This window comes from Bombus flavifrons, chromosome 5 (assembly GCF_040668555.2).
Source record: "Bombus flavifrons isolate JBK064 chromosome 5, iyBomFlav1_principal, whole genome shotgun sequence".
Lineage (NCBI taxonomy): Eukaryota > Metazoa > Arthropoda > Insecta > Hymenoptera > Apidae > Bombus > Bombus flavifrons.
The window spans coordinates 14519038-14545399 of NC_138446.1; the positions used below are offsets into that span (position 1 = coordinate 14519038).

Genomic DNA, 26362 nt, shown 5'->3' on the forward strand with positions numbered 1-26362 from the left:
ATTAATAATTTCTCTCTTCGAACTTCATGATTTCAGATTTCAGCGAATATATTAGCGACTAAGTGATTGTGGATTTTGTCATTAGGTGGTAATATTGCCAATTTGCCAACCTAATAGTTCTATTATATAATTACTATTACACTCGTGGAACGAACGTTTGTGCGACAAAATTGAAATGTATTTAGAAGAAATTAAAACTACTGGGTTATTACAAATTATAGGTGATGCAGTAGTATAAACATGCATTGTTTCTGCTGTAAATCCTGCAATTTATACAGGGTGGTTGGTAACTGGTGGTACAAGCGGAAAGGGAGTGATTCTACGCGAAAAAAGAAGTCGAAAATATAGAATAAAAATTTTTCGTTTGAGGCTTTGTTTTCGAGAAAGTCGACTTTGAATTTTCGCTCGGTACGCGTGCACTTTATCACGTCTTGTTTTAACGGATCTCACTGTAGATCGTTGTCTCGATAGAAAAATTTAAAAAATTCTTTTTTTGTTTATTTTTTTTTAATTTTTCTATCGAGACAACGATCTACAGTGAGATCCGTTATAACGTACCGCACGCGTACCGAGCGAAAATTCAAAGTCGATTTTCTCGAAAACAAAGCCTCAAACGAAAAATTTTTATTCTATATTTTCGACTTCTTTTTTCGCGTAGAATCACCCCCTTTCCGCTTGTACCACCAGTTACCAACCACCCTGTATATCAAAGAATGTTCAGTGTTTTAAGTAACGAAAACAGAAGGATCTTTCTGAAGCGACTAAAATTCTATGGGAAATTTCGGTGGAGCTACATTTAATTGCCATGGAATGGCAAATAAGCCGGGGTGGGTTCGAGAAGCGGCAAATCGCCAATTACACGTTTCACGAGTTGCGTGGTCCAACGCGAAAAAGAAGTGACGCTGACGCGACGGGAGCGCTGTCATTCGTTGATTGCGGTGCTCGCATAATCATTACTACATTCTTCTGCGTCATACTTGTTACGTGTGCAGTAATACCAGTCGCGTCGACTTGTCTCACCGGCGGAAATAGCTTTAATAATCGCACGCTCGAAACTACGTTCGCGTTCTCGCGGCAAACGAATCGCGACAAACGTGTCCGCCCGCGGATTTTCCGCGCCTCGACCTACGCGAATTCCTCTATCCTGTCTTTCCTAATCGAAACCGGAGAGGTCCTTCGTCGTTATTAAAATCTTTTACTTTGCATGTAACGATGTTTTTTCCATCGTGTTTTCAAACTCTCTGACCAATGTAGGCAACGCTATTATTTTGAAACAACTGCAGAAAACTAAGCCCGTCGTTGTTCCGTGCCATATTCATATTCGAAGTACATAATCATCATTTCAGTCTGTGTAGTATAATTTTAACTAAGAACGTAAAAAATACACACGAAACGTACATACGGTACGTGTAATTTTCAAGTCACGTGGCGCTCTAAAGGGCTAAGGTAGCTAATTACGGCTTTGTTAACGATAGTATGAAACGTTTTGATTGGGCTGTTTAACGACTGGGTAGATTCAAAAGCGGGGTAAAAGTTCTCTTATTAGCGATTTAATGGTTCACTCTAATAGGAGCATATTATTCTTATTAAAGGATTGTCTTTACTTTAATTCCTTTTAATTTCAAATAATCGAATGTTTTAGTACCGATTTAATAGACAACCTTCTTCCACTACGTATCTTTCTAATTGCAGACCTCTGGGAAGCGGTACCTGTTCGGTGGTACCCTAACTCCCAGTTTATCCCTATTACGATAAATTCTTAGTAATGAAATTATCTCGATAGAGTTTCCAACACTCCAATTACGTTTGCAATTTATTACTATACGTATATATACCCGCCAATCAATCGTTTAATCGAACGATAAATCCACGACAGTCCTTATTCTTATCTTCTCACTATACTCAACTTCGTCTCTATTATAATAAATTTCCATTAACGAATTTATCTCGATGGAATTTCCAATATTCCAATTACTATAGGTATCTAGTTAACCGACCTATCAACTTGCCGATTAATCCTCAACCCTTATTCTTATCTTCTCGATATTCTCAAATTTATCTCTATTATAATAAATCCTTATCAATGAAATTCTCGTCTTATTCACGCCTTGTTATTATAGCCAACTATCTTATTTCCAATACCCCAATTACCGATTATAATTTACGAGTATCTCGATGATCGATCTAGCTGCCCATCTACAACCCCTTTACGCGTCAAGCAAAAATCCCACCAACTCTGCTCTCTTTTTCAACAGTCCGTCCAACAATCGCAACCGTATCGATACTTAACCATAGGAATCGAGCAACACGTATATAACTCGGATAGACCACTACAGACATCTAATTCTCGGTTATCGTCGGAGAATCGGCACGGCGGTTCGTACGGTTCTCGTACGGTTAATCTGGACGCGGAACGAGCGAAAGCAGACGACAGGTAAACGAGGCGGGCACTGGAAAGAGATGAGAAAAGAAACGAGTCTGACAAAAGTGTGATAATGCTCGATCATTAGCGCGCGCTGTCGCCGCGTCACGCTCGTTACTGCGCGAAATAATGCCGCGTTGGGCAAAACTGCACCGTAGCCAAGCGTCGATTGCCGCTTTTCTGCGATTCACTCGATCGTTCCGCGTGCCTCGCCAGAGTTCTTCGCTGGTTTCTTATCGTCGTTCGAGGGAATAGAGCCGATTATGCTCGTGACCGGCTGGTAACAGCGCAACAATGCCGGATGATCGCCGGTTGTTTGTTAATCCGTGAACAGCGACGATTCAATCCGATTCTCGAAGGATCGAGAGGGAGGTCAGGCACTGACAGGTATTCAGAGCGGATTCACGAGCGTGATGGGGGATTGCCTTGGTGTTGAGATTGATTCAATTAATTTTAATTGCGCTTGATTCGACGCCGAACCGCTGTGGATGTGTGTCGCGGGGTTTGTTTCGGGGGACGAAGTTTGGGAGCTGTAAATTTATCGATTCGAATTTTTCAAGCAATTGTAGAACTCAGACTGTCGATTTTTATATTTGGATTGTCGACTTTAATTTTGGTAATTTTGGTTCCTCTTGTAACGATGTTATTAGGTTGTCCCAAATGTTTCTTTCGTTTCGTAAGTGAAATAATAGATGCACAACATTTTTTATTTTATATTATTTTATGGATTTATGTATGATCCATTTTGTAGTAATAGAATAAAATAGATCGAACATAATTCAATAAAATAATATAAAACAAAAAACGTTGTGCATTTACTACGTTCTTATAAAACTAAAGGAACTTTTGGGACAACCTAATGCAGCGATGAATGTTCATACGAATTGCACGTTCAACTATATTATGCTTCGCAAGAATAATTATGCAATTAAAGTGGAACAACACTTCTTTTACCAATCGTTTTCCCAATTTTTCCTCCCCCGTTTAATGTCATATCTATTTCAGTCCTTTGACTGTCTTGAATAATCGCCGTGCGAACGTTCAAACTTGTTCTTCGCTACGGTGAATATTTGAAAACGCGGGTATCGATGAATTAACGCCGACGTCGAAACAGTAAAAGAGCCTGGTCGATGTTATCTACCGCGTGATCTACGCGTTTCGCGATCGCCCGATAGATCAAGGCGCCCGTTCGAGAATCGTGTAGCCTGTCGTCGGGAGACCGTCATTTTGCCACGTTACTTAGGCTCTCGACAATGGCGCGTTGTGCAACAAATGATCGATGGCAGAGTAGCTTCTCCTCAACGAGATAAAAATCAGACGAGGCCTTTAAACGTACGAATTATTCTTATGGTTGTTCGCCTGTGTGCGAATTTCGAGGAATATTTAGACTCGTGATTGGCGATACGAATATTCTTTACTTTGAATATCTTTTATCGTCGAAGTTGAAAGGATACAGATACTTTGGCAAAGCTCAACTACGATACGATCGATGATATTAATTTCTTAAGATACCACGTAACTCGAAACGCAATTTTTATTTTAATTGGAAACCTAGGAGCTAACAATTTGGAATCCTAAAAAATTGTCTAATCAGAAGGAATTGAAGAAATAGAAGATTTAATAGAAGACTTTGTAATCGTCAGAAGAAGAATTACTTTGACTTCAGTTAGAAACCTAGGAACTAACAATTGCTGTAAATACGTAGGTTTGTTAACGCTAGAAGAATGACAGGGTAACAAAGTCAAATGAAACACCGATGAACAGATGAAATCAGGTTTAAAAAACATAATCACATTTACGTAACATCTAAGCTACATAGTTATTACAGAACGTAAAGTAAAAAGATCGATCGATCATTGATCACGATTGGAAATTACCAACAAAATATCAATCGTATCTGCCATCTAAATACGACCTCAACACCAATGACCCACGGTATCCTGAAAGGGGCATCTTTCGATTATAAGATCGTCGCCAATGTGGCGTCGCGATCGATCGGTCGTCCCTGGCGTATTGTTCGCATCAAATCCGTTACGCAAGAAATGATCGATCGGCAAATGGAAACGGCTCGTCGTTGCGCGGACCTGCAGCTCGGTGTAGACGTACGATTACGTTTAAGAGGCCAAGGCGACATATACGTACGCCAACACGATCGTACAAGCTGGTGAACGCGCGTAGGAAACGGACCTTTTATTTCCTCTCTTCGCTGATCGCCTCTGGTAAAGGCAGCTCCAGTCCTTTGATACGAAATAAAATGTTGCACGACGTCTATTTCGCGTTTCGATGGCAAAAAAATCGCTAAGTCACCTGTCCGATCGTTAAATCGAGTAAGGCTTCGGTTAATTCAACGAAATGTTTCGAAGATTGAGAGGAAAGTAGATTGGAACGAGTAAGTGACAGGGAAGTTGGTTTCTTTGATCGTTTCTATTATTTGATCGAGTATTCGTATTTGATATTTCGAAAGGATCGATTATCGGGATATTAAGGATCGTCGTGTAGGAGATTTCTGAGACGAGAAAAGGATTGCTTTCTGTGGGATTTATTTTCCCAAGATTGTCTAGTTATTAGCTTCTTGTATAATTGCATTAATGTTATTGACAGGATTTTAGAAGCGTCAATAAGTTTGGTAACAATCAAATCGATAGAATTTTACGAATTACATTTCGTACAGTGGAAGTTTGTAATCCATAATTTGTTAATCATCGGTTCATTAATATTTCTAAGTAGTAAATTGTTTTAAGAAGATCCAAATATCCAATTATAATTATTGTTCGACTCTTTATTACAGTGATCATATATTGTATCAGTTCGAACCTTACATTCGCATTATTTCATCTTTGTCTTACCGCAAAGATTACGCTCACATTTTACTATTTTTCATTCGCATGATTAATCTAAAAACTATTTCCTGCGCAAGATCGTATTAACGAATCCCACCAACTCCTTTATCATAATCGAAACTTCCCTGATAAGCATACGTACGCGTTGAAATCCTCTTTCTCTATCGAAAGATCGAGTCTCTAAGAAGATCTTGCTTTAGTAGGACCGATTGAATCGTCCGTGTTCGCATTTGTCTGGCATTGGCCGGTACACGGGCCGCGGACTTATGAATTATGCACGGCGAGAAGAGCGTATTCCTCGCGGAATATTATCAGGCTCGCTGTTATCTGCCGTTATTGCGGCCGCCTACCGCGACCTGGTCGTGCACACGCCTGCCCTCGTACCGTCGCCCACGTACAAATTCTACGACATTCCACCATGGAGTCTGACTCGCGAGAAGATAACAATTATTTTTTTAGCGATTTTTAATCGACGCAAGTGTGACCCCTATACGCGGTGAGAAAATACGCCAATGCTTGAAAGATCGGTCGACGTCGAAGTCTTGGTATTCTCTTCTTTTTTTATTATTATTGAATTTGCAAAAAAAAAAAATTCCTTACGAAGAGTTTATCGTTTTAAGTTAACTGTTACATAAAGTTCTTACGTTATAAATGTGCCGTTTCTCGAGGTACACGAGTCTTTAAACTTAGACTTTAGACTTAGAAAGCTTTTAACGTTGATCGATCGATGTCGATGAAATGATTTGGTTGTGGGTGGTTGATTGCCGAAGAATTAGAGAACAAACGGTTAATCGAAGTTGAAATAACTTTCAGGGCCGACATAAGAGGAACGCGACGTTCCCCGGTGGACAGACTACCATTCTTCAAGTCACTCCAACGATCAGAAGTAAGTAATTGATAATGTTTTTTTTATCAGAGTTCGAATTGATCGGTCTGTACAAGCTAAGTTGTGAAATACGTTTTGCTTATGGCAGACGCTTGATACGTTTTTATTTTCAACGGAGCGGTTAATTGAATTCGAGAGTTCGACGATGTTAAATGAATGTTCTGCGGCGCCACTTAAGCATAAATTAAATGCAGATTGCTCCCTTAAAGAATAATTAATCGACTGTCATCGATCTTTAAATTAATTTTCTTTGTACGAAATTACGAAGATGCTATTAAGATACTAAAATATTGCCATTCGAGATATTATTACACTCCCGTTCTGTATCACGCGATAAAAATCCAATCTCTGTCCCATCATTCAACCACCTAGACTCGAAAGAGTCTGAAAGTTGAATAACTCTGGACCGCTGCCAAAGACGAAATCCAAACTAACGTTAAGTTGATAGAAATTTTATCTAACGTCAAACCTACTCCATTTACAGGCAATACACCGAATCCTCCGCGACCTCGTTTCAACAGCTGTCGTTCAGAGCCACGCAGCAACACATGGATCCCAGAAACGAGCGTCCCTTCCGACCTCTGTCCACCAGTGTTCTCTTCCACACCATCTTTGGTAACCAACAGCGTGGTAACCACCACCAGCAATGCAACGATGAGCAATGGAAACGCGGAAACCAACAACGATCATCGAACGAGCAACCTGTCGCCTCTAAGAACCAGCACACCCCTAGAGAACGGTGGTTCCACGTATCTATCCTCCGTCTCAACCACTTCGTCGATGAACGGAAGCGTGTCCAGCACTGTGTATTCGACCACGTCGACGCCAACGACCGTGTCAAGCAGCAGTTCCTTGACAGAGAAGCCACCGATCGTACCCAGCGAGGGTAGATCGAGCTACAGGGATCAACCAGCGAGCAGCGCGTCTCCTCCGACCAGGGACAAGCTTCGAGCGGAGGACAAGGCCAGACGCAGGATGAATCAGCACGGAGAACGAGCCGGGACAGCCTGCTCCGGCGAGAAACTAGGTCGGTATACTCGAATATGTCGGTGGCCTTGGTTTCGCGATGCTCGTCAAAGATGCGAATTGACGCCGGGACTGGCTTAGGCCCGCTGCAAATGATCCATGGATCGCGATCACGTTGTTTTCAGGTTTTGTAGATTTTCTGAGCGAGCCATTTTTTCGAACCGTACGATGTGGCAAGTTTATAATTTTTTCCTTCTTTTTTTTTTTTTTTGGCGATGCAATGCATACGAGCATATGGTATGCAAATTTGTGTTAAGGTAATTGCATCTAATATCGTCTATCAAGTTTCGAGCAAAAAGATAGGAGACATCTTTGTATCGAACTAATCTCAAACGAAAGAGACATTATTTGCGTTTCTGTACGTAAAATACCGATTTTTACCAGCGCCTTCTTTTTCAAAATATTACGATAGCGAACGGTATTAGGGGCACTTACCCTGTCAAAAATTGCTGAAGAATTTTTAACGAAGCGAATGAACGTTCTTAAGGCTCTTTAGTAACGAACGGGTAAATTTAATATTTTTGAATGATTTTTTTTCTAGAATATACCCGAAGCATAGAATTACCAAGTGAACTAAAAAGCACAGAGTAGCCTGTAAATCTAAACTTGTGTTTATTCTGTTGATCAACCTGACAAACACGGTGAGTCAGACCTAGGAACATCTGGCTGGATCGTCATTTACAGTCGTTACTCGTCGAAATCGTTTTAACAAGATACGGCCGCATCTTTTATTCATCCCACCGCCGATTGCGTAGTTTTATTCATGGTCCTATCGAGCAGAAGCTTTAATCCCTGTAATTGGCACAGCAGGATCGTTAACGACATCTAAATATAGTTAAACGATTACTGAAATTGCTAATTGATGTCGGTGTAAAATAATAGAAAATTTATACGATAATTATATATCGAATTATTCGTACCGTGGTTTCTCCTTTTTTACAGTCTCACTCCCATAAAACTCTATCGTAAATTATTTTTCTCCGATTTAAGTGCTTATGAATCGGTTTTACGCGAGTTTAATTGCCACGTTATTAGGTCGTGCACCTAGAGAGAAATTTTATTGCGTTGCCCGATCGCAAAGCGGATCTGCTAACGCGATTCGGTTTTAAACCAACAATACAACGTCCCATTGAATCGCACGAGGAAACTGGGTCGTCGACGACTATTCTTCTCTTCGACGATGATTCGCGCGACCGCGTTAAATCGTACCTGACCCATTTTCCCTCGTGACAATTGACGGCATAAACAAAACAGTTAGCGCGTGTCCACGCAACAGAGAACCGTCCGTGTGAAAATCCAGCCGATTCTATCCGCACGAATTTATTCGTCCCTGGCAGTCATTTATCTGCTCTATCGCACAGTGCAATCTCGATGGGAAGCTCCGCTACCGTTTGTGTTTTAATGACAGGAAGAGTGGCTCGACGAGAATCTGGGATCGAAAGCTTGCGATGTACGAACAAGGTCAAAAGTGTGCATTTCTGGTTAAATCTCGTAAGACACGCAATCACGACGTGTTTCACAAAATCTTTCATAGAAAGGGAGTGTTTCGTAGAATCTTACGATCGAAAGAATTCTTCCGGCAATTGTTCCAAACTGGAGATAATTTTTTATTCTAGAAGAATACGTTTGAGTCGAAAACGACGAAAAGAACGCAGAATGAGCGAAGGAGCTTTGAAATAAAAATTGAAACGGTATAGACATATGTAACCGGCAATTTAAAGTCTTGCAATAGGAGAGCAAAATCGAAGTTAAAATGAAATTTTGATACAAGAAAATCGACGTGACCGAATATTATACGAGAAATGGTTAATGTTGTTATTATAGGTGTGTGGTAATTAAGGTACAAACGACGAACTAACTATTCCCCTTGTTACTTTCACTTTTACTTGGAACATCCAACGATTCTCTAATAACACAAGAAACACAGGACATTCGTTCTAATGCTGGAACCTGGTATCGAAGAAACGCAACGAAGCAGAGAAATCGTAGCCACGTGAGCGCCAGGGGGAATCATATCGCGATTAAAGGCTCGTAGCTCACTGAAAACGACAGGCTAACTTATCGTCGATTGGAAAGCACGTAGGAGATACCGATGGTGGGAACAACATAGAGAAAATCCCCTCGCTCGTTTAATTGGAATCCCCTATCACGTTCGAGGGAGCAGGCTCCTCCACGAGTTGCTGATTAATTTCGCTAACAATTTTCGCCCGCCGCGTCGTTATCGAGGACAGAGACACTCTTTGGTCGAGTGTTCGCCAACTTCAAACACGGAGCGGGTGTTTTGTCTGCCGATTAAATTCCCTGACAATTTTTCTGTGAAGCTTTATTTGCTTAAAAGGGTTCTCGTACCGTATCCTCCTCCGTATCAATTTATTTTGCGATTTTAAGGTAATATCGAATATTTTCCCTGCTTGCGAGAATATAATCAATGTATTTTTAAAGACATTTTGAACGTGTACTTTCAATAACACGATATTTCGTTACAAATATTTCTCTTGTATTAAAATATTTAAGGGAATATTTTCCCTGCTTGCGAGAATATAATCATTGTATTTTTAAAGACATTTTAAACGTGTACTTTCAATAACACGATATTTCGTTACAAATATTCCTCTTGTATTAAAATATTTAAGGGAATATTTTCCCTGCTTGCGAGAATATAATCATTGTATTTTTAAAGACATTTTGAACGTGTACTTTCAATAACACGATATTTCGTTACAAATATTCCTCTTGTATTCAAATATTTAAGACCTGTGTTTGCTAAAGCGAGAGCGAGTTTACTATTACTATAACTCAGTAGCGTGATCCTATATGAAGGAGATTTCATTGCAAACCGTAATTTAGAATATCTAACGTGGTATTATAAAACCTGATGATTTCATATAAAAGGCAATAACAATATCCTCGCGTTTGATCATTATGCACAAAAGAGGCGTTAAATCATATTTGATGAAAGAAATTCATCGATCCAGCCGATTCGAAGCGCTGCAACTGTCTTTTTTCCCTCCATTTAGTTACAATGATCAAGAAGGATCATAAACTATTAACGTCAGAAACTGTATAGGGCTCTTTATGGTCAGTTTATCAGCTTCAACCGTGTATTTAGTCGTGTCAATAAATTCTGCAAGTTTCTCGATGTTTAGGGTAGAAGATTATCCCAAGTTTACGATACGGGCGACACACCTGCTATTTTCGACAAGTTCGAATTTTTTCACATTGCACGTTATAAAGTTTACAATTCGGACCACGTGGACGACTTAATTCGCATTTTGAGCGCTCGTCGGCTCCCTACAATAGCAAACAACGTGTCATAAACTTTGACAACAGTTGAGAACTCGACAATAGACCACGCGACGATGTCACTAACTGGACGTTACGCTGTGAACCCTCGACGAGAAACGCACAACTTGCGAGATGCCCACGACATTTCGACAGTTGCATGATCGAACAGACATAAATTCCCACCTGACAGAATACGTTGACGAAAACACACTACCTAGACTGACACCTGGAATATAAGTATCAGTCAACGCAAGTTAGAGAATAAAACACTTTGAAATAAACGTTCAAGAAAATCACTATCGTACTAGAACTCTTAATCAACGCTTCACCTTGAGCGTTAATATCGTTCAAGGTTCGCGACCCCACCGAACAGTTACGATTTAAGTGATCGCCAACTGGTTGAAAGGTCGCAACGCTTAACTTTTTTTACTCACACGCTAGTTTGTGACGGAACGTGTCTCTATTTTTATCGTAGTACTCTCCCTTCTCTATGATAGTATATTTTTCATTAATCTTGCCGAATGAACAAACGAATAAACGAAGAAGCGTGGCGCCGTGTTTTAATCGATAGAAGAAGAACACAAGTGAATTTTTCGTCGATGAAGAACCGGTTGCGGCAAACGGTGTATCCTTTTCTAAAAATCGTGCAATCGCCTCGCGTTAACTGCGCGTGCTTTACACCGTTAGCCGCTGCAATTTGTTCACGCATCATTATCGAATTAGCTTCTTGCGGTCGGTTTATTAGCGTATCCCAACGTGAAAAAGCCTAATTCCGATCGAACGCGCGTGGACAACGATATCTTTCAGCTGTCTGCTTGACGATGAACTTGTCTCGATGGTTCGCCGTTTAGGGCGAAGGATGTTCAACTAGTAACGGTGTGTCGAAGGTTTAGAACACGGGGCTTCAGACTTGGAAGCCTGAAAACTGGCGTTCTCGAGGAATCATTGGAATAATTGATAGTTTAAGAGATTAGTAGATTCTTGGAATTGGGTCAGTTGAGAATTCTGATGGTAAAGGTCTCTGATTTGTTTTATAGGTTTTGTAGTCGATCTCTGTAACAATGTTTCTGTATAATTATTTACGTATCTCTATGCAATATGTCTTTTACGTTCGTAAGACCTTCACGATATTTTCGTACTGACAAAGAAACACTTCGTATCTGGGCGTGTCTGTTTTAACAGGACTTCCAGGATTGAATCGCTTTTTTAATTTTATTAATAGTGGAAATATATGTTTTCTGACGTTTCCACAAGAAAAGATATAATGCGTAAAATTAATTAACTTTATAAGAAATTTCTCTGGAACAGTCGTTCGAGGTATACATATCTGGTGCGTATTTTTTTATCGACAATTGTCTACACCGAAGGGATGAGAGTAGCCGTTTCTAAAATTTAGTTCTTAATCGAAGCTGAGTTTTGACGAGGCAAAATTGAAATATATTTATCATTTTCATAGCTATTCTTAATCGAAGTTGAATCTTCTTAAAGATGCTCGTATTACGTTTGCTCAATAGATCAGACAACAAGAAATGAAACTAGACAGCTTAATGGATACTTCATAAATAAACAAGATAAACAGGCATATTCTACTTTGATTCAACCGGTTGAGTGAATTATTAATCAGCAATGTTATTTCTTGCAACCTAAAATCATCGATCGACATTATCTCCTATTAGCTTAATGACTCCGAACGAACATGATAGACACGTCAATACGGAAATTCGTCATTAAACGATGAATCAACCGATTGGCAGGAAAAAGGATTAAGCAATACGTTCTTCGTCGAAAAAAGAATCTGGCGTTCGAGATTTATAAGGGTCTAACTGGCATAGTTAGCTTCGATTCCAAAGGATTCGCCTGGTGTGATTACGTTTCCCGTTCGTTGCGTAATTGCGTGTGCACAATCTACGAGAAAATCTACCGGTTCTCCTCGCCGCGTGCTTCGTGATCTCTGCTCTCCCGTCTGATCCGTAGATTTCATTTAGATTGGCGTCGAACGAACGTCCAGGAACCCGTTGCCCAGCTTCACCACTGATCCCTGAGATTTATGTCGATCGCCGATTGTCCAAAGATATCCACGAAATACTTGGGAAGATACACTTAGCGAATTTTTTTATAACAGAGTAAAATTCAGGATCGCTGCCGTGCAATCTAGAATCTCGATCTGTATACTTTTTTGAATTTTATTCGTCCGAATAATTGAGCGATCGATACGAATAATCGACGAGTATCGAGAAATTCCTACCTTTCCGTTCATTTTTACGCAACATTTTTCCTGAATATTGTACTCAATTATATTGTACAAATGTTTGTATTTAACAAATATTTATTTCTGCTCATCTAAAACTTAGAAGAATCTGATCTATTTTATTACTTAAATTCTTGCGGGAAATTTTTTACGGAAAATTTTCTTTAGACATCCGATTTGCAAATATCGTAAGAATCTTCGTTTATTATTTCACTAAAGTGGAATATCTCCATCGCTCGCTACATGTAAAATCTTCCATCGAACGATGAATCGCTGAAAGGCAATTTTCCCCGAAACTGCCCCATTGTTTCCACCCTGTCAAAACGTCATGCTCTCTAACGTCAACAGCAACGAAGAGAGGTAGCTGGCAGAAAACTGTTATTAGCATAGTAATGGCAGTTAGAATTCGATGGGTGATGGGTCGATAGAAACGCGGATAAACGAGGGCGATAAGCGTTCTCGCCTGGTCGTTGACGTGAAAGGGGGACTGGGTTATTAATTAGTCGGCAGTCAATTAACCGAGCGATCGTCTGGCCTTGGCAACATCGCCACATGCTAAAGGTTTTACTCCAACTGAAAAGAACTTAATTCGTTAAGTCGAAGACGAATATTTCCGATAACGGTCAGCCAGAGAACGATAGAAGCCCGGAAACGCGTTTCTCGCTGTTGCTGCTTGATCATGACCATTATGCGGCTAGCCTGTCATTATCGTCTCGTAACGGGAGACGCGGAATGACTCTATCGAATGGAGCAGAAAATGGTGAACGATTCGACGTATGTTTCAGACGATGACGCCTGTCGAAGAATCCTCCTGGAGCATGAGAGGGAACGAGAGGGAAAATTGCGGGATATTGCTGCCTCTTTGACCCAGCCACGCGTCAGGAGGATCAAACCGAGAACGTCCGAACCAACTAGGGACGTGGTGGATGCAGCTAACGCGGCGTATCAGGACAAATTCGTGAGTCTCGAGTTTCTATACCTGTTGAAAGATTTGGAGTTGTCATTTTACATCGTCATTCGTTATGGGTTTTCTTTTTTAAGATTTCAAAAGAAGCGTTACTCTGGTATATTAGTCAAGAGTAGGCTTTAAAATATAAACTAGATTCGAAAGAAAAATATACTACCATTCAGAGTATAGAGCACAGGACAGGGCTCAAAAGATATAGATTAAGATTCAAAGAAAGATATATTACTCAAAAGATATAGATTAAGGTTCAAAGAAAGATATATTGCTGAAAATGGAGAATGTAGAATATAATTCAGAATCTAGGATAGGATTCAATGAAAAGTATGAAGGATGTACAATCTCTAGTCTAACTTAATGTCGAGGCGGACGGTTAAATCCTCATGACTCTAAATAACTTCGATGTAGATGTCTTTTACGAACGGTCAGAATAATAGAAATTCGTCGTTAATACCATATATAGATCAGAGGTGATCCAGACGGATGTGGCCTGGACATTTCGGGGATAAGATATTCTCCTACGTCCGAACTGAGGGTTGATCTGCCTGCCGAGGATTTATTAAACATCAAGAAAGGCTGGCTAATGAAGCAAGGATTGAACAAGGTATATTACCAAACGTGACAATTTCTCGTGTAACCTTACGGTAGCATCGAATGTAGGTTAATATACGTAACGAGTGGTGTACTCTTCAGGAATGGAACAAGCATTGGTTCGTGTTGCGCGGTTGCGGTCTCATGTACTACCGTGATCCTTGCGCGGAAGATAAGGGTATCATGGACGGTGTCATAGATCTGAATACCGTTACCGCCGTCACGCCCCTTCAAGTCGCAAGAAATTATGGATTCCAGACCGTGGTGAGTGTGACCGGCAGATTTGCACGCGGTGATTTACGGTAATTAACATTCCGCACGAAAGAAAGAATCGGTCAACGGAAATCCAGTTACAGACCTTACGGGAGCTGTAATTTTCATCTTTTTTTTCATCCTCGTAGAGGCAGATACAATACAAAACGAGTTGGTTTACATTGTCTACTAGCTGGACCGACTTTTCAGCGTCTGGTAGCTTCGCGACATGTGTAACAGGAAAAATCGTAAGACCTCGTTTTCACGAAACCAACGACGAACTTCTTGATCATGTTTCATGTTTCTTGAAAAAGTTATTGTTTGTTGCACGATGTTTCATAACGATTCATAATGTTTCATAACGACAAGTATCGTTTTGAGATCGAAACAAAAACCAAATATTCGTCTGATTACGTGGCTTCGATATGATGGACAATATATCTCCACAAGTTGATATTTGTCGAACAGCGTCTGGAACATGCAGCAACGATAAGCAACAAAAGTTCCTTGTTGCTTCAGCGAGGACGTAACGTAACACTGAAAAATCGTTGAATTAGATCGTCGAAACCTATAATTAACTACGAATCCGCCGGAGGCTGGTTGGTCAATTGGATCGCCGGAATTAACTTCCGTGGCGGGAGTGGCTGGAAAAAGTCGCTAACTCAATTTCACGCTAGAACAGATCTTGAAACTCTTCGTTTATTCGTGTCACTGATCTCTGTCATCCGTTGTATCCCGCTGTTTGGCCCACATAGACGATAACATTAAAGTTACCTGCTTTCATAGTGCTCTGTTTTATCCGATGATTTGCTCTAGTCCGGTTGTTGCGCATTTTTCAAGGCCTGGGATGATCGAGGATCGACCGTGCTGTCCGCGGTCACCGCTGGTATACGAGCCAGTTGGATGTCGGCCATTCGGAGGGCTGCCAATTTACCGGATCCTGACAGTAGCAACGATTCTCTGACCGTTTGTCAAGATGGACAGCAAGATAACACGCCTCAATCACCTACTGCGTAAGTGAAGGGAAATATAATTGATTAAATAAGGGAAAAAGATTCGTATGAGCTTCTTAGAAGCCAAACTGATCAACTCCACTGTTTATAAAATTCTTCCAAGCGTTTCCCATAGTCTAAAGCGCTTTGAAATTTATTCTAGTCCACATTTGAATTTTAGATCCATTACTGACCGTGAGAGAGACTCGGTTGTTCCATCGACCTCGGTCACGCCACGCTCAGTTCTGTTCTCTTCGGACGAGGAATATCGAACAGCATCCGAAGGTGGCAGAAGAGAGTCCGGTGATTGGTCAGAAGTCCCAGTGTCACCACCTCTCGTAAGAAACGGTGATTGGCCCAGTGGACTGAAGGGATCAAGCTGGTCAGACTCAGCAAACCACGAATGGTCAGAATTACCCCCGTCACCACCGTTGACAAGAACAGCTCTATCCCGAGTAAAAGCACGGTCCAGATCAAGCTCGAGATCTAGAGTATACAAGAGAAGCTGTAGCTCGCCTTTAAGCTCAAGAAGAAGCACGTTGGACAGCGTTCGGTCGGAAGATCTAATGATGGCTTGCTGCGAACTTGGAGAAGACGAGGACCAACATAATGGACACATGCAGAACAATAGTTGCCTCTCGAGCGCCAACGAGAGTCCCTTGATCGTAGAATTGTTGGAGAATCAGGTATCGATGTTGCGCGATCAGTTGGATCAAAATCAATCCCACCCAAGCACGCTACTAGTCATTATCGAGCGTCAAGAAAATGAAATAGAGAGTCTGAAGTCGCAGCTGAACGCGGCGAGAGCGGATGTTGCTAGTGCGGAGAAGGAGTTGTCCAGGTTGAGACAGCAGAAGGCTGAAGCTTCTATTAGGGAGAAGCAGGTCGATGAACTGTTGAATACCATCCAGAGAACAGAGCAACAGAGGAACAAGGATTTAGAGGACTTGGAGAAGATGAAGAAGATGTACAACAGAGATAAAGAGGTGTTGGAGTGCAAATTGCTGGAGACAGAGGCTATTCTTAGGGAGACGAGTGAACGCTGCGAGATGCTTACTAAGGAGTTGGCATCGAGTCATAGAACCGTTGAACATTTGCAGTCTGAGGTTACTTCATTGAGTAACAGATTGTCTCAAGGTATGTTGAATTTGAAATAAAATTGTTGTGGTGTTAATATCATTTATTACAATGTCGTTATATGTTTTATACATTTATCGTGTTGTTATGCAGGAATAGATGAAAACGAACGTTTATATAGCAAAGTTAGAGAATTGGAAGATAAAGGGGGACTATCTTCTTCAAGGGAGCGCGGGAGAAGCTTCGACTCTCTCAGTGATTTAACGAATATTGAGTTAGACCTGGACTTTAATACTCTTGATAAGGAAAGGTAATAAAGACATATCTGAAATTGTTGTATATAGCTACAAGTAGTTTGAAAATCATATATATCTTTTGCATCTTTTATCCGTAGAATCGTGGAAGAATATGACGAACTGAGAAGCCGCTTTGAGAAAGCTATCCTGGAGATACGCGCGATGCGCAAGGAACTCCGTGAAGCGCACGCGATACAGGACGCACTGGAGCTAGAGATTTTTGCTCACAAGCAGGACGCAGCGAGTGTCAGCGAGACAAACCAGGCCCAGCTGCAGTTAATGGCAGCTAGGATTCAAGATTTGACGAACAAACTTGCAGCTAGCGAGAAACAAGTGAGAACGTTGAAGCAGAAGTTGACTAAAGCTGAAAGTAGAGATAAAAGAAGATCGCTGTCGTTGAAGGGTCGTGAGTCCTTCCAGATCTCGCAAGAGATGGAGGACAAGCTGCTGGATCTGGAGAACAAGATCTGTGCTATAGAACGTGGAAAAGGTACTAGTGCGCCAGTATCAACTGGATGCAACTCGAAGGAGTCGAGTCCTAACCCAAAGAAGGAGAAGAGAAGGGACGGAAAGAGTCTGGATCGTGCTAGATTAAGAAGAAAATCGCTAGATAGTGCAACTAGTTCCGAACCGATGAAAGTGTTGATCAGACTCAGCACTCTAGAGACGAAGGTGGCGAACGTTACAGAAAATATGGCGAGTGACGCTGAGAAAGACTCCAGCGAGTGTAGCGAGATCAGTGCATCCTCCACCAGCGAAGTTTCATTGGAGATCATCGCGAGGTTAAGGAAATTGGAGAGGGTGGTATCGAAGTCGAAGAGGAGGCTGGAGAAGTGTTTAGGTTCGACACAAGCGGAGGATAAAGCGGAGAAGTGTTTGCGCGAGGTGAACGACATCCTGGACTCGTGTTTAGAATGTAAGAAAAACCAAGCTAGCGCTCAAGTGACCGAGTCAGTAGGCGTAGTGGTATCTAGACTAGAGACTATACTTAAAGATAAATTGAGCGAACTCACGAAGAGACGGCAGACGCTCGAGCAGAACGGCCAACTAAACGACAGAGAGAAGATGAAGCTGGTCGCGGAGAGAGTGGCGTTCGAGTTCATCGTTCTGAGACAGATCAAGTGCGCGATCGGCCGGACATTTGACCGGAGTGCCGTTCTCAGTGAATTGGTCGAAACTAGTCAGCTTGCCTCAAGCTTAATGCGTAAGATTCACGGAACTAAGCCCAAAACGTACCAAAACACCAGTTACATTCAGTATCTTACTAGAGTGTTAGCGAATAAGTTAGTACTAGTAGGTGGCGTGGCCGCGACGGAGACGACGACCAAGGAGGTGTCCGCAGCTCGTAACGAGAGCTTGAACTTCCTGCTGCAAAAACAATGCGAGGTGAACGAGATCGTACGGAAATATAAAGAAACGAAGTTGAGACAGCTCGCAGAAGCACTGGCCGCCGAAACGTTGAGCATGTCCGAGCAAGAGGATTTGAACAAACATCAGGTGACCAACTCGAATAAAAAATTACTGGAAGATCGACGAATTCGCGAAGCGTGGGCGTTGGCTCAAGAAACGGTCAGCAAAGAGTTGGTACAAGCTGAAGTGTCTCATGTGATCGTGCGTTGCGGCCAAATGTACGAACAGAACATTACGAGCATCACCGATGCTTGTCTCAACTTTGAGGGCGCGGAGAACGTAACGTTGGAATCTTGGATCGATGCCGCGCAAGCCAGACTCCGTCAAGAGATGGAACTTTCTACTCGCGAGCTATCCGACGTGTACGAGGAATGCCTTCATCAGCTGAAGAAGAATAAGTCGACGATAGTTGAATCGAAGTACGAGTCCCGGCAGTTGTTAACGGAATACGCGGACGTGATCGCGCACAAAGCTTTAATAGACGCCAGAATCGGGCTTCTTCAGGAGAATACGAGACAATTGACGATCTTCCCTGGGGAGACTTTCGTATCTAGTCTAATCCGAAACGACGACGTCCTTTCAAGTCTGCTAGAAGCGGACGACCACGAGTTCCAAAGCAATCCGATTCTCGACGCGGAGTACAGTTACCTTTATCAACAGTTTAGCAAGGACTGCGAGGAAAGGATATCCGGTTCAAAGCGTGCTTCGAAGGATCAGATAAAGAACGTTGGCCAGAGTTTGCACTACCTAGAAGAAGACTTAGTCGAATTGGGCAAACGCGTCCGAGGAAAATTGAGCGAAAATAACGAAAATACCCTGTGGCCTACGAAGTCGCCGACGGTTACCATCACCGACTGGTCGAGCGTGTGCGAAAAATGCTCGGAATTGCGCAAGCAGATCAAGAAGCTGAGCGACTACATGAATAGCGTGACTTGCAAACAGTGTGGCCAATTGCAAGAAACCATCGATAGGATAACAGCCGAGCATAATCAAGAGTTGGAGACATTGAAGCGTAATCAGGAAAGGGATTTGATGGACATCAAAGGTGAACTAGACAATCAGAGACAATCTTTAACATCTCAGTACGAACAGGAAGCGGCCAATCTACGAGAAAAGGCGAGGAAATTAGAACATAGACTGAACGCTATGGACTCTGAGCACTCTGCTCACGTGAACGAACTTAGAGCAGCTTATCAACGATCCATGAGCGCGGAATTGGACACAGATGCGGAAACAAGAAAGAGATATAAAGAAGAGATCAAGCAATTGCGAGCGTTGTGTGAGAAAGGTTTGTTGGCAATGGAGAATTCTCATAGACGCATTATTTCTGAGATGGAAGAGAAACATCGACAGGAATTGGAAAATCTGAGGGTGGAGAAAGAGCAGGCATTATCAGAAGAGACTCAGGCCACTCTGGCGGCTCTTGATGCTATGAGAAAGGCGCACGAACACGAAGTGCAGAAGGAAATAGCTAAGTTTAAGCAAGAATTTATTAAACAAATGCAGGCACGCGAGGACATTGGCGTGCTTCATAAAGAACACGAGTATGTAATTAATTCCTATCCTATACGCAATCTATGCATTTTTATATCTCTAAATTTTGAATAATCGATGAATTTATCATGATGATATACATTTTTTAATTTAGATATCTCTGACTATTAAATAACATTTATCAATTTATAGGGAAGAGATGGAGGAGATAAAGCAGGAAATTCTTTCGTTATCTGCAAAATATTCCTCTAAGTGTGTGGAGTCTGCGGCCCTGGAGGAAAAAGTAGGATCCCTTACCAAACAACTTGCTCAAGCGCAACAGCACATCATGCAACTAGACGCGAGAAACAAACAACTGAGGGCACATTTGGTATTAGAAACGAACGATGGTGCGATCAACGACAGTATGCAAATGTTGAGGGGCAGGGACAACGAGATTGTCGAGTCGAGGGAGGAAATTCATCGACTACAACAGATGAAGGTAATAAACTTTTGATAGCTCTCGTCGCCATGAACGTGCCCCATTTACAGCGTAGATGTGGTTAACAAAAATGTACGATACTAAATTAATTAACTCCGCCGCAGTTACATGTTATGGCGCCCAACCCTTTCGAATGTTTCGAGCAAGCGCTTCTAGATAACGAAAAAGAACTGACAATTGTAAATAAATAGTAGTCATAAGCTAAAGATGAAGTTAGGTACAGAAAAGCTTTTGTGTTCGCAGGCTTTAACCGTTCGCGAATATTTAATCCTCGATTGGTAGGCAAGGAATAAAAAGATATTTTAACCCCATGCTTATTAAGATCTTTTCATTTATTCAATGAATTTTGTTCCTCGAAAGATCGCTTATAATATATTGATTTATTCATTTGAAATATATACAAATGTATTGTAAATTAATCGAGTGTCTTTTTTAAACAAAATTAAAATCTCATTCATATATTATGCAGTTATAAACTTGATCATTAAAAACATATCTACTTTCTTTTTAATCTAAAGGCATAATATAAAGGCACTAGATTAATTGAAGTACTTAACATAACACTAAAATTGCTGCCATCCTGCCGGTAACCAAAAGTAAATCTTACCCCTAAAGTAATGGTTTAATATTTTACGATACGTAACGATAGCAGATATTCAAGATCCTTATTAGGAGCAGCGTTGACGGAGGTTTTACTGTACCTATCTGACCGATCGTGAGTAGCCCATAATTGATTGCCCCGGCGCGCATCGATCTCCAACGATCGTGTTAACCCACCCCCATATACCAGCCGCACTGACGCATTATATTTTCGATATTTCACTAACAGCATGGGGAGGCTCCTCGTGATACGTCCGGTGTGTCATCGAAATCTCCGTCGCTAAGCTACTCGCCGCAGCGTGCCCGGAGTAGTCACGAGCCGCTGCTCAGAGCGGCGAGCAGCGAGGAGCAGAGAACGACCGGCGAACGGCCGAGAAGCTCGCTGTCCACGTTGCAAAAGAGCACGCAGGACAAGCAGGCCGCGTTCTCGTACAAGCTTGAACGCGTTAAGTCAGTGTCGTTGCCTTACTCGAGTAACTTGGTTAGGCCGGGCAGTAGTTCTGGCGTGCCGTCGCACGATAGGAAAGAGGTGAGCTTAGGGCAAAAGAGCCAGGAGCGTAACGGCCTGGCATCGCCGCTTTGGGACAGCCTGAGACCAAGGACCGGACTGCCCCATCAGTATCAAGGTACAGAAGAAAGGTGAAATGGGAGGAAAAAAAGAAGCCGATCAGAAAAAGAAAGAAACGCTTCTGGTGGATCGCCGCCGTTTCTCGATCCTCCTCCTTTTCCTCGAACTCGTTCCTGCTTCTCTCTAATATGCATACTAGCTGCATTCGGCTTACGAGATATTCATACGCGTTGGATGGACATCGAATCGAGTTTGTCTCATTGCTTTTTTCCTTTCGACGATTCGTTCGTTCACGGTTTAGCGGACTATGGCATGACTAAAACTAGCTAAAGCGAGTTTCGAGATCTTTGTATTTTGTTTAACAATTCGTAAGAAAAAGCTTTTGAAATTTGTTACCAAGAAAGAGATGTGGGAAACGTAAGACTAACCGAGTGCTTTCTCCTATAAATTAACCACTTTCGAACATATTAATTCTGTTATAGTTATTAGTGTTTGTCGTCGAATCGAATTAATCGATCAAATTCTCAACGACTAACGCGTTCAATCGCGTTGTTGTGCAATAATCGTTTTGTTATTTACATGTGTAACGTGTCGACGAGATTCGAATGTTCATGCGGATTGTTTCGTCCGGTTTTTCTCGACGACGATTTGTATTTCGATTTGACAAGCGTACGATCGTTGTTCAAGCAGCGATACGAAGCGCAGATATTAATCTTACTCGAAAGTTGTCTAACCAATTGCTAACCAAGAGACCTTTTAACGGTGTAACGCAAAGTAACCCCGCCTTCTCGTGAATGTGATTTTGTACTCTTTCAATGTCTAATCTGTGCGCATAATAATTTTCAAGTTGTACTATTAACAGGTTTGGAAGCGCGTGGAATATATCTCTACCACAGAACTTTTATAAACTGGATCTTTTTAATAAAACTTTTTACACTTTCTTACTGGAGATCCTATTTTTGCAATCTGCAGTATACACGCGTCGAAATGCCAAGTTTTTTACACAGATTTCTACGTGCTTCCGAACACCAGCATCAAACTCTGCGAATATATTTGTAAGAATAACGTCGCTTCACTATTGGGAACATAGTAGGTACTCTAAGAAAATCATTATACCCTTCTAGCCGTCGTATCGTCTGAAAATAATTAAGGGACATCGGTGGCAGTAAGACTGATCGAAAAAAATATAATTTCAATCTTCATGGTTTCTGAGTTTATCCAAAATTCCTTTATACATATTTAAATTATTTGATAAATACAAGAAATCTACGAGCGAAGCTAAGAGAAGTAAAATTTCAACTGTATACGTAGTAAAATTAATAAATTTCAGAAATCATTCTATAATTAGAAAAAAAATCTCACAGTAATCCAGAAGGTTCGTTCGAATTGTATTTGTTTCGAAAATAATTCGTAATTTAGTTGTATAAAGAATATAGAGAGAAAGAAAAACAAGTGAAATACACGCGTAAATGGATTGTGCAAACCGGGTTAATCGTATTTCGAAAAAATTGTATTTCACACGAAAGGTGGCACAGCAGAGGTGCGAGTCGACAGCGCCGGCAGTGGCTGGCAGGGCAGCAACAAAATCGAAAAACAGCAACACTCGGAGGCATACGGCTTCCATGCCAACGATCCTCGCGCGTCCCGCCTCACCCCGGAACCCCCAGCTCTCTCCGTTGCAGGTCCGTTCTCTTTTTTGCCAATTAAGGAAAATCTTTCAACGAATTCATCGTCGACGCACTTCACCAGCTTGTTTTATTTCGACACGCCTCTTATCCGCACTTCATTTCATATTTTTTTTTCATTTTTCTTTTCAAAACGTTGCTTTGATTTGGTCTTCTTTACTTTGGTAGCTTAGTAGCTTGGGTCAAGTTTCAGCTTTGCCAGCTTTTCGTCTAAATACAGGTTCCTTTATGTGTATTCAGATGGTAAATAATTGATCCTAAATTTTCTAATTTTATTTATTCTACTTCAAATTGGATTATTTATCGTTATTACTTGTACGTTGTGGGCTATACATTGCTGATGCACATTCACGAACCTGATCCGATCGTATGTATATACACTGCTTTTTTTATCTAAGTCTGCCTTTGATTTTGATTTCTATCTCCACGCGCATTTAGTGTTCTGGGTAGCACGGGTGAAAAGGAAATCAGTCAACTGGACAATTAATAAGATAGAATTCTGTTTGCAGAGCTGATGAGGTCTCCAGCCGTGAGGTGGTCCAGCAGAAGTTGTCGTAGCCTGCCTCCAACGCCCACGCCGAGTTATCATCATACGCTCCACCCTCCACTACCAGCGGTGGGCATGGTCGCCGAGAGGAAGAAACGTTTCGAGCTCTGAATTGCTAATTAAGAATGTATCACTATCCTATTGGTCTGCTGAAATTTCAAGATTACGCGCATCGTCGAACGTATCATAGGCAGTAACTCCATGTAAAAAGAAAACACAAATTAATTCGTACGAATCGTTTTCAACTGGTGCTAAACTATAATAGTTGCTCGTTCAAAATCTTCCTCAAGGAAGACCCATGGATTTCGACTTGCATTGTCACATATTGAACATACGGCATTTTTTAGCATTTCCTTCTTTTTTTTTTAGTGTTGAAATAACAGTGTATTTTATTTCTTTTTTTTTTTTCGATGACAATTTGCAAGCATTTCGTCACTGCCATAGCAAATAGAGCTTCGATGATAAAATGGAGCAATGTTCGTGTCAATTAATACGGTCGCCCGGGATCATGCTCGTCGTAACGTAACGATATTGAGCATGTTTATCAAGTAAACATGATTCAATAGCCGAAACGAGGCTCGGGTCCCGCGCGAGGCTCGCGAGTTCTGCTTTACGGTTGGACGCCTATCGCGAACGATAGGTCGTTTTCGAAGGGACTGTCTTTTTTCCGATTTATATCGATAGAATTTTTACCGGGTACCATTTACCAGGCCACCACTCGGTGAGGCTGGTCCTTTGATACGCATTTAAACTTTCGATACGTGAATTTTTTCCCGTAGGACAGAGTAGTAGTCGTTTCGATCGACTATCGCGAGCGACGTGCGTTTCTGGGGCATTATTTCAGCTGTCTGCCATTTCTCGTCACTTTATTTATGATTGCATAAAAGGAAGTCATGCGATTATTAAACAATGTCTGAACCCGTTTTGTTCGAATTTCTCTATGACCTTTTCTTAGCGCTTCGAGTTCAAATTCGAATTACAATGAGTAGCGCTTGAATATATCAAGAAATTGAATCTTCACTGAGATTATGGTAAAGAAACTATCTAAAAGAGGCAAAATATTTTCATGGAATATTCTTTAAATGACGAGAAACGGCAAAGAAAGCGACAGATGCAATGAAAGTACAGTAGAATGTCGATTATTCGAACGAATTACCAGTAATTAAATTGACAAGATATGATTCACTTCAGAGATTCGAATATAGGAATTTTTAGACATATCCGAATCAGTGAAACCGAAAGTCCGAATAATTAACAATCTACCGTACTGTGAGTCATTTATACAAGTGTCGTGGTAGTTAACGCAATGTAACACATAAATGTATCGGTGTGAAAGTGTACTGATAAATAATTCATGAAGACCGTTGCGTTTGCGTTTTAATAAAAAAGAAAAAGAAACGATGAAATGATTTTGTACAATCGTAAGATTTGTTGTTCGCCATCTTGTGACTTTACGAGGGGGCTAATTTTAATCGACGATCGGCTCAAAGTTCGTCTTCTAGGGAGGCTTCAATTATTTCTTTTTTCATTTGTTGACAAGTCGTTCGTGACTATTATTATTATTATTATTATTATTTTGTTTTGTAAAGATGAGTTAGTGTGTTAAAGCGAAAAAGTAACGATGATATTTTGTCGCGGCAAGAGAAGACAAGGGGCGTAAGATTTATTCTCTATTTCTATCGTTTCTTTCCTTTTTTCCTCTACTTACTTTCTTTTTCTATTTTGCACTGTTTCTCGTTAATTCTTCGTAGTTGAAAATATTTGTACGCTTGCTTCGCGGAAGGACGCGCGTTTTCCTCTCAATGTGTCAAAATTATCTTGGATAGAATCTTCGTTTTAGAAGAGTGCGCGTTTTCCTTTCCAGTTGAAGGCAAAATTTTCTTGGATAGAATCTTCGTTTTAGAGGAGTGTGCGTTACGTCCTATATGAGTCAACCTTTTTCTGACCATGGATATTGGCATTTATTTCTTTTTGGATCGTTTTCTATCCAATTTTACGCGATCGTTTTACGAGGAAACGCGCAAAACTATGACTTGTCGCTGGTCTGGTCGCGTGCGAATTTCATGGTTTGTTTATGCTCTTGTTATGTATAGATTCTGCACATAATTGAATATAATACGGCGTTGTCACATTGCACTGTGTATTACCACATATTTTCATTGTGTAAATGTTTTTGTCGGTTCGCGATATTATCATTTTTTGATGTTAATACTGTATAGTTTATGACGTTTTCAATTTAAGAAGCAAGAAAGTATAAATAGCCTAGAATTAACCCCTTCCATATGAAAATGGATTGTTCATATTATATGTTATTATTATTGTATTCTATATTATATATTGACGCGTTCTAGTGAAGATGTCGTATTACATCTTGATTGATGTCGGCAGAAGCGAATTACAACAATAAAAAGAAGAGGATTATCGATTACAATACGATTCATTATCTCTTATGTAGAGTAATTACTCAGGATTGTTTAACATTTATAATATATTACGATTATACTTATTGTATTTGTATTATAATTTATAATAACGTTTGAAATAAAATATAGTAACCATTGACGTGAATATCCGTTTAATGAATCCGTTTCTTTTATGTATATATTAGAAAGTGCTTCGAATATTCGAAACCAAATAAAAGAGATATTTAAATTGGTTGTATTGGCGCGCAGATTCTATGCGCATGCGCAGGTACTTG

At 40.9% G+C, this 26362-nt stretch overlaps 1 protein-coding gene across 4 annotated transcripts in view; it reads left to right on the plus strand.

The window, feature by feature from the left end:
* The window catches only part of osp (myosin phosphatase Rho interacting protein outspread), a 216405-nt gene extending 190173 nt beyond the window's left edge, over nt 1-26232 (plus strand). Inside the window, exons 5-17 of one of the 4 annotated variants that reach the window (XM_069112618.1) lie at nt 6076-6148; nt 6633-7175; nt 13493-13665; nt 14135-14275; nt 14365-14526; nt 15355-15527; nt 15688-16643; nt 16737-16893; nt 16978-19833; nt 19976-20264; nt 21094-21490; nt 22959-23114; nt 23627-26232. In XM_069112618.1, coding sequence (XP_068968719.1) covers nt 6076-6148; nt 6633-7175; nt 13493-13665; nt 14135-14275; nt 14365-14526; nt 15355-15527; nt 15688-16643; nt 16737-16893; nt 16978-19833; nt 19976-20264; nt 21094-21490; nt 22959-23114; nt 23627-23775 — 6225 coding nt within the window. In that variant the 3' untranslated portion in view covers nt 23776-26232. The remainder of the gene's footprint in view (nt 1-6075; nt 6149-6632; nt 7176-13492; nt 13666-14134; nt 14276-14364; nt 14527-15354; nt 15528-15687; nt 16644-16736; nt 16894-16977; nt 19834-19975; nt 20265-21093; nt 21491-22958; nt 23115-23626) is intronic. The other 3 variants (XM_069112619.1, XM_069112620.1, XM_069112621.1) reach the window with 3 other exon arrangements.
* The last annotated feature ends 130 nt before the right edge of the window (nt 26233-26362 follow it).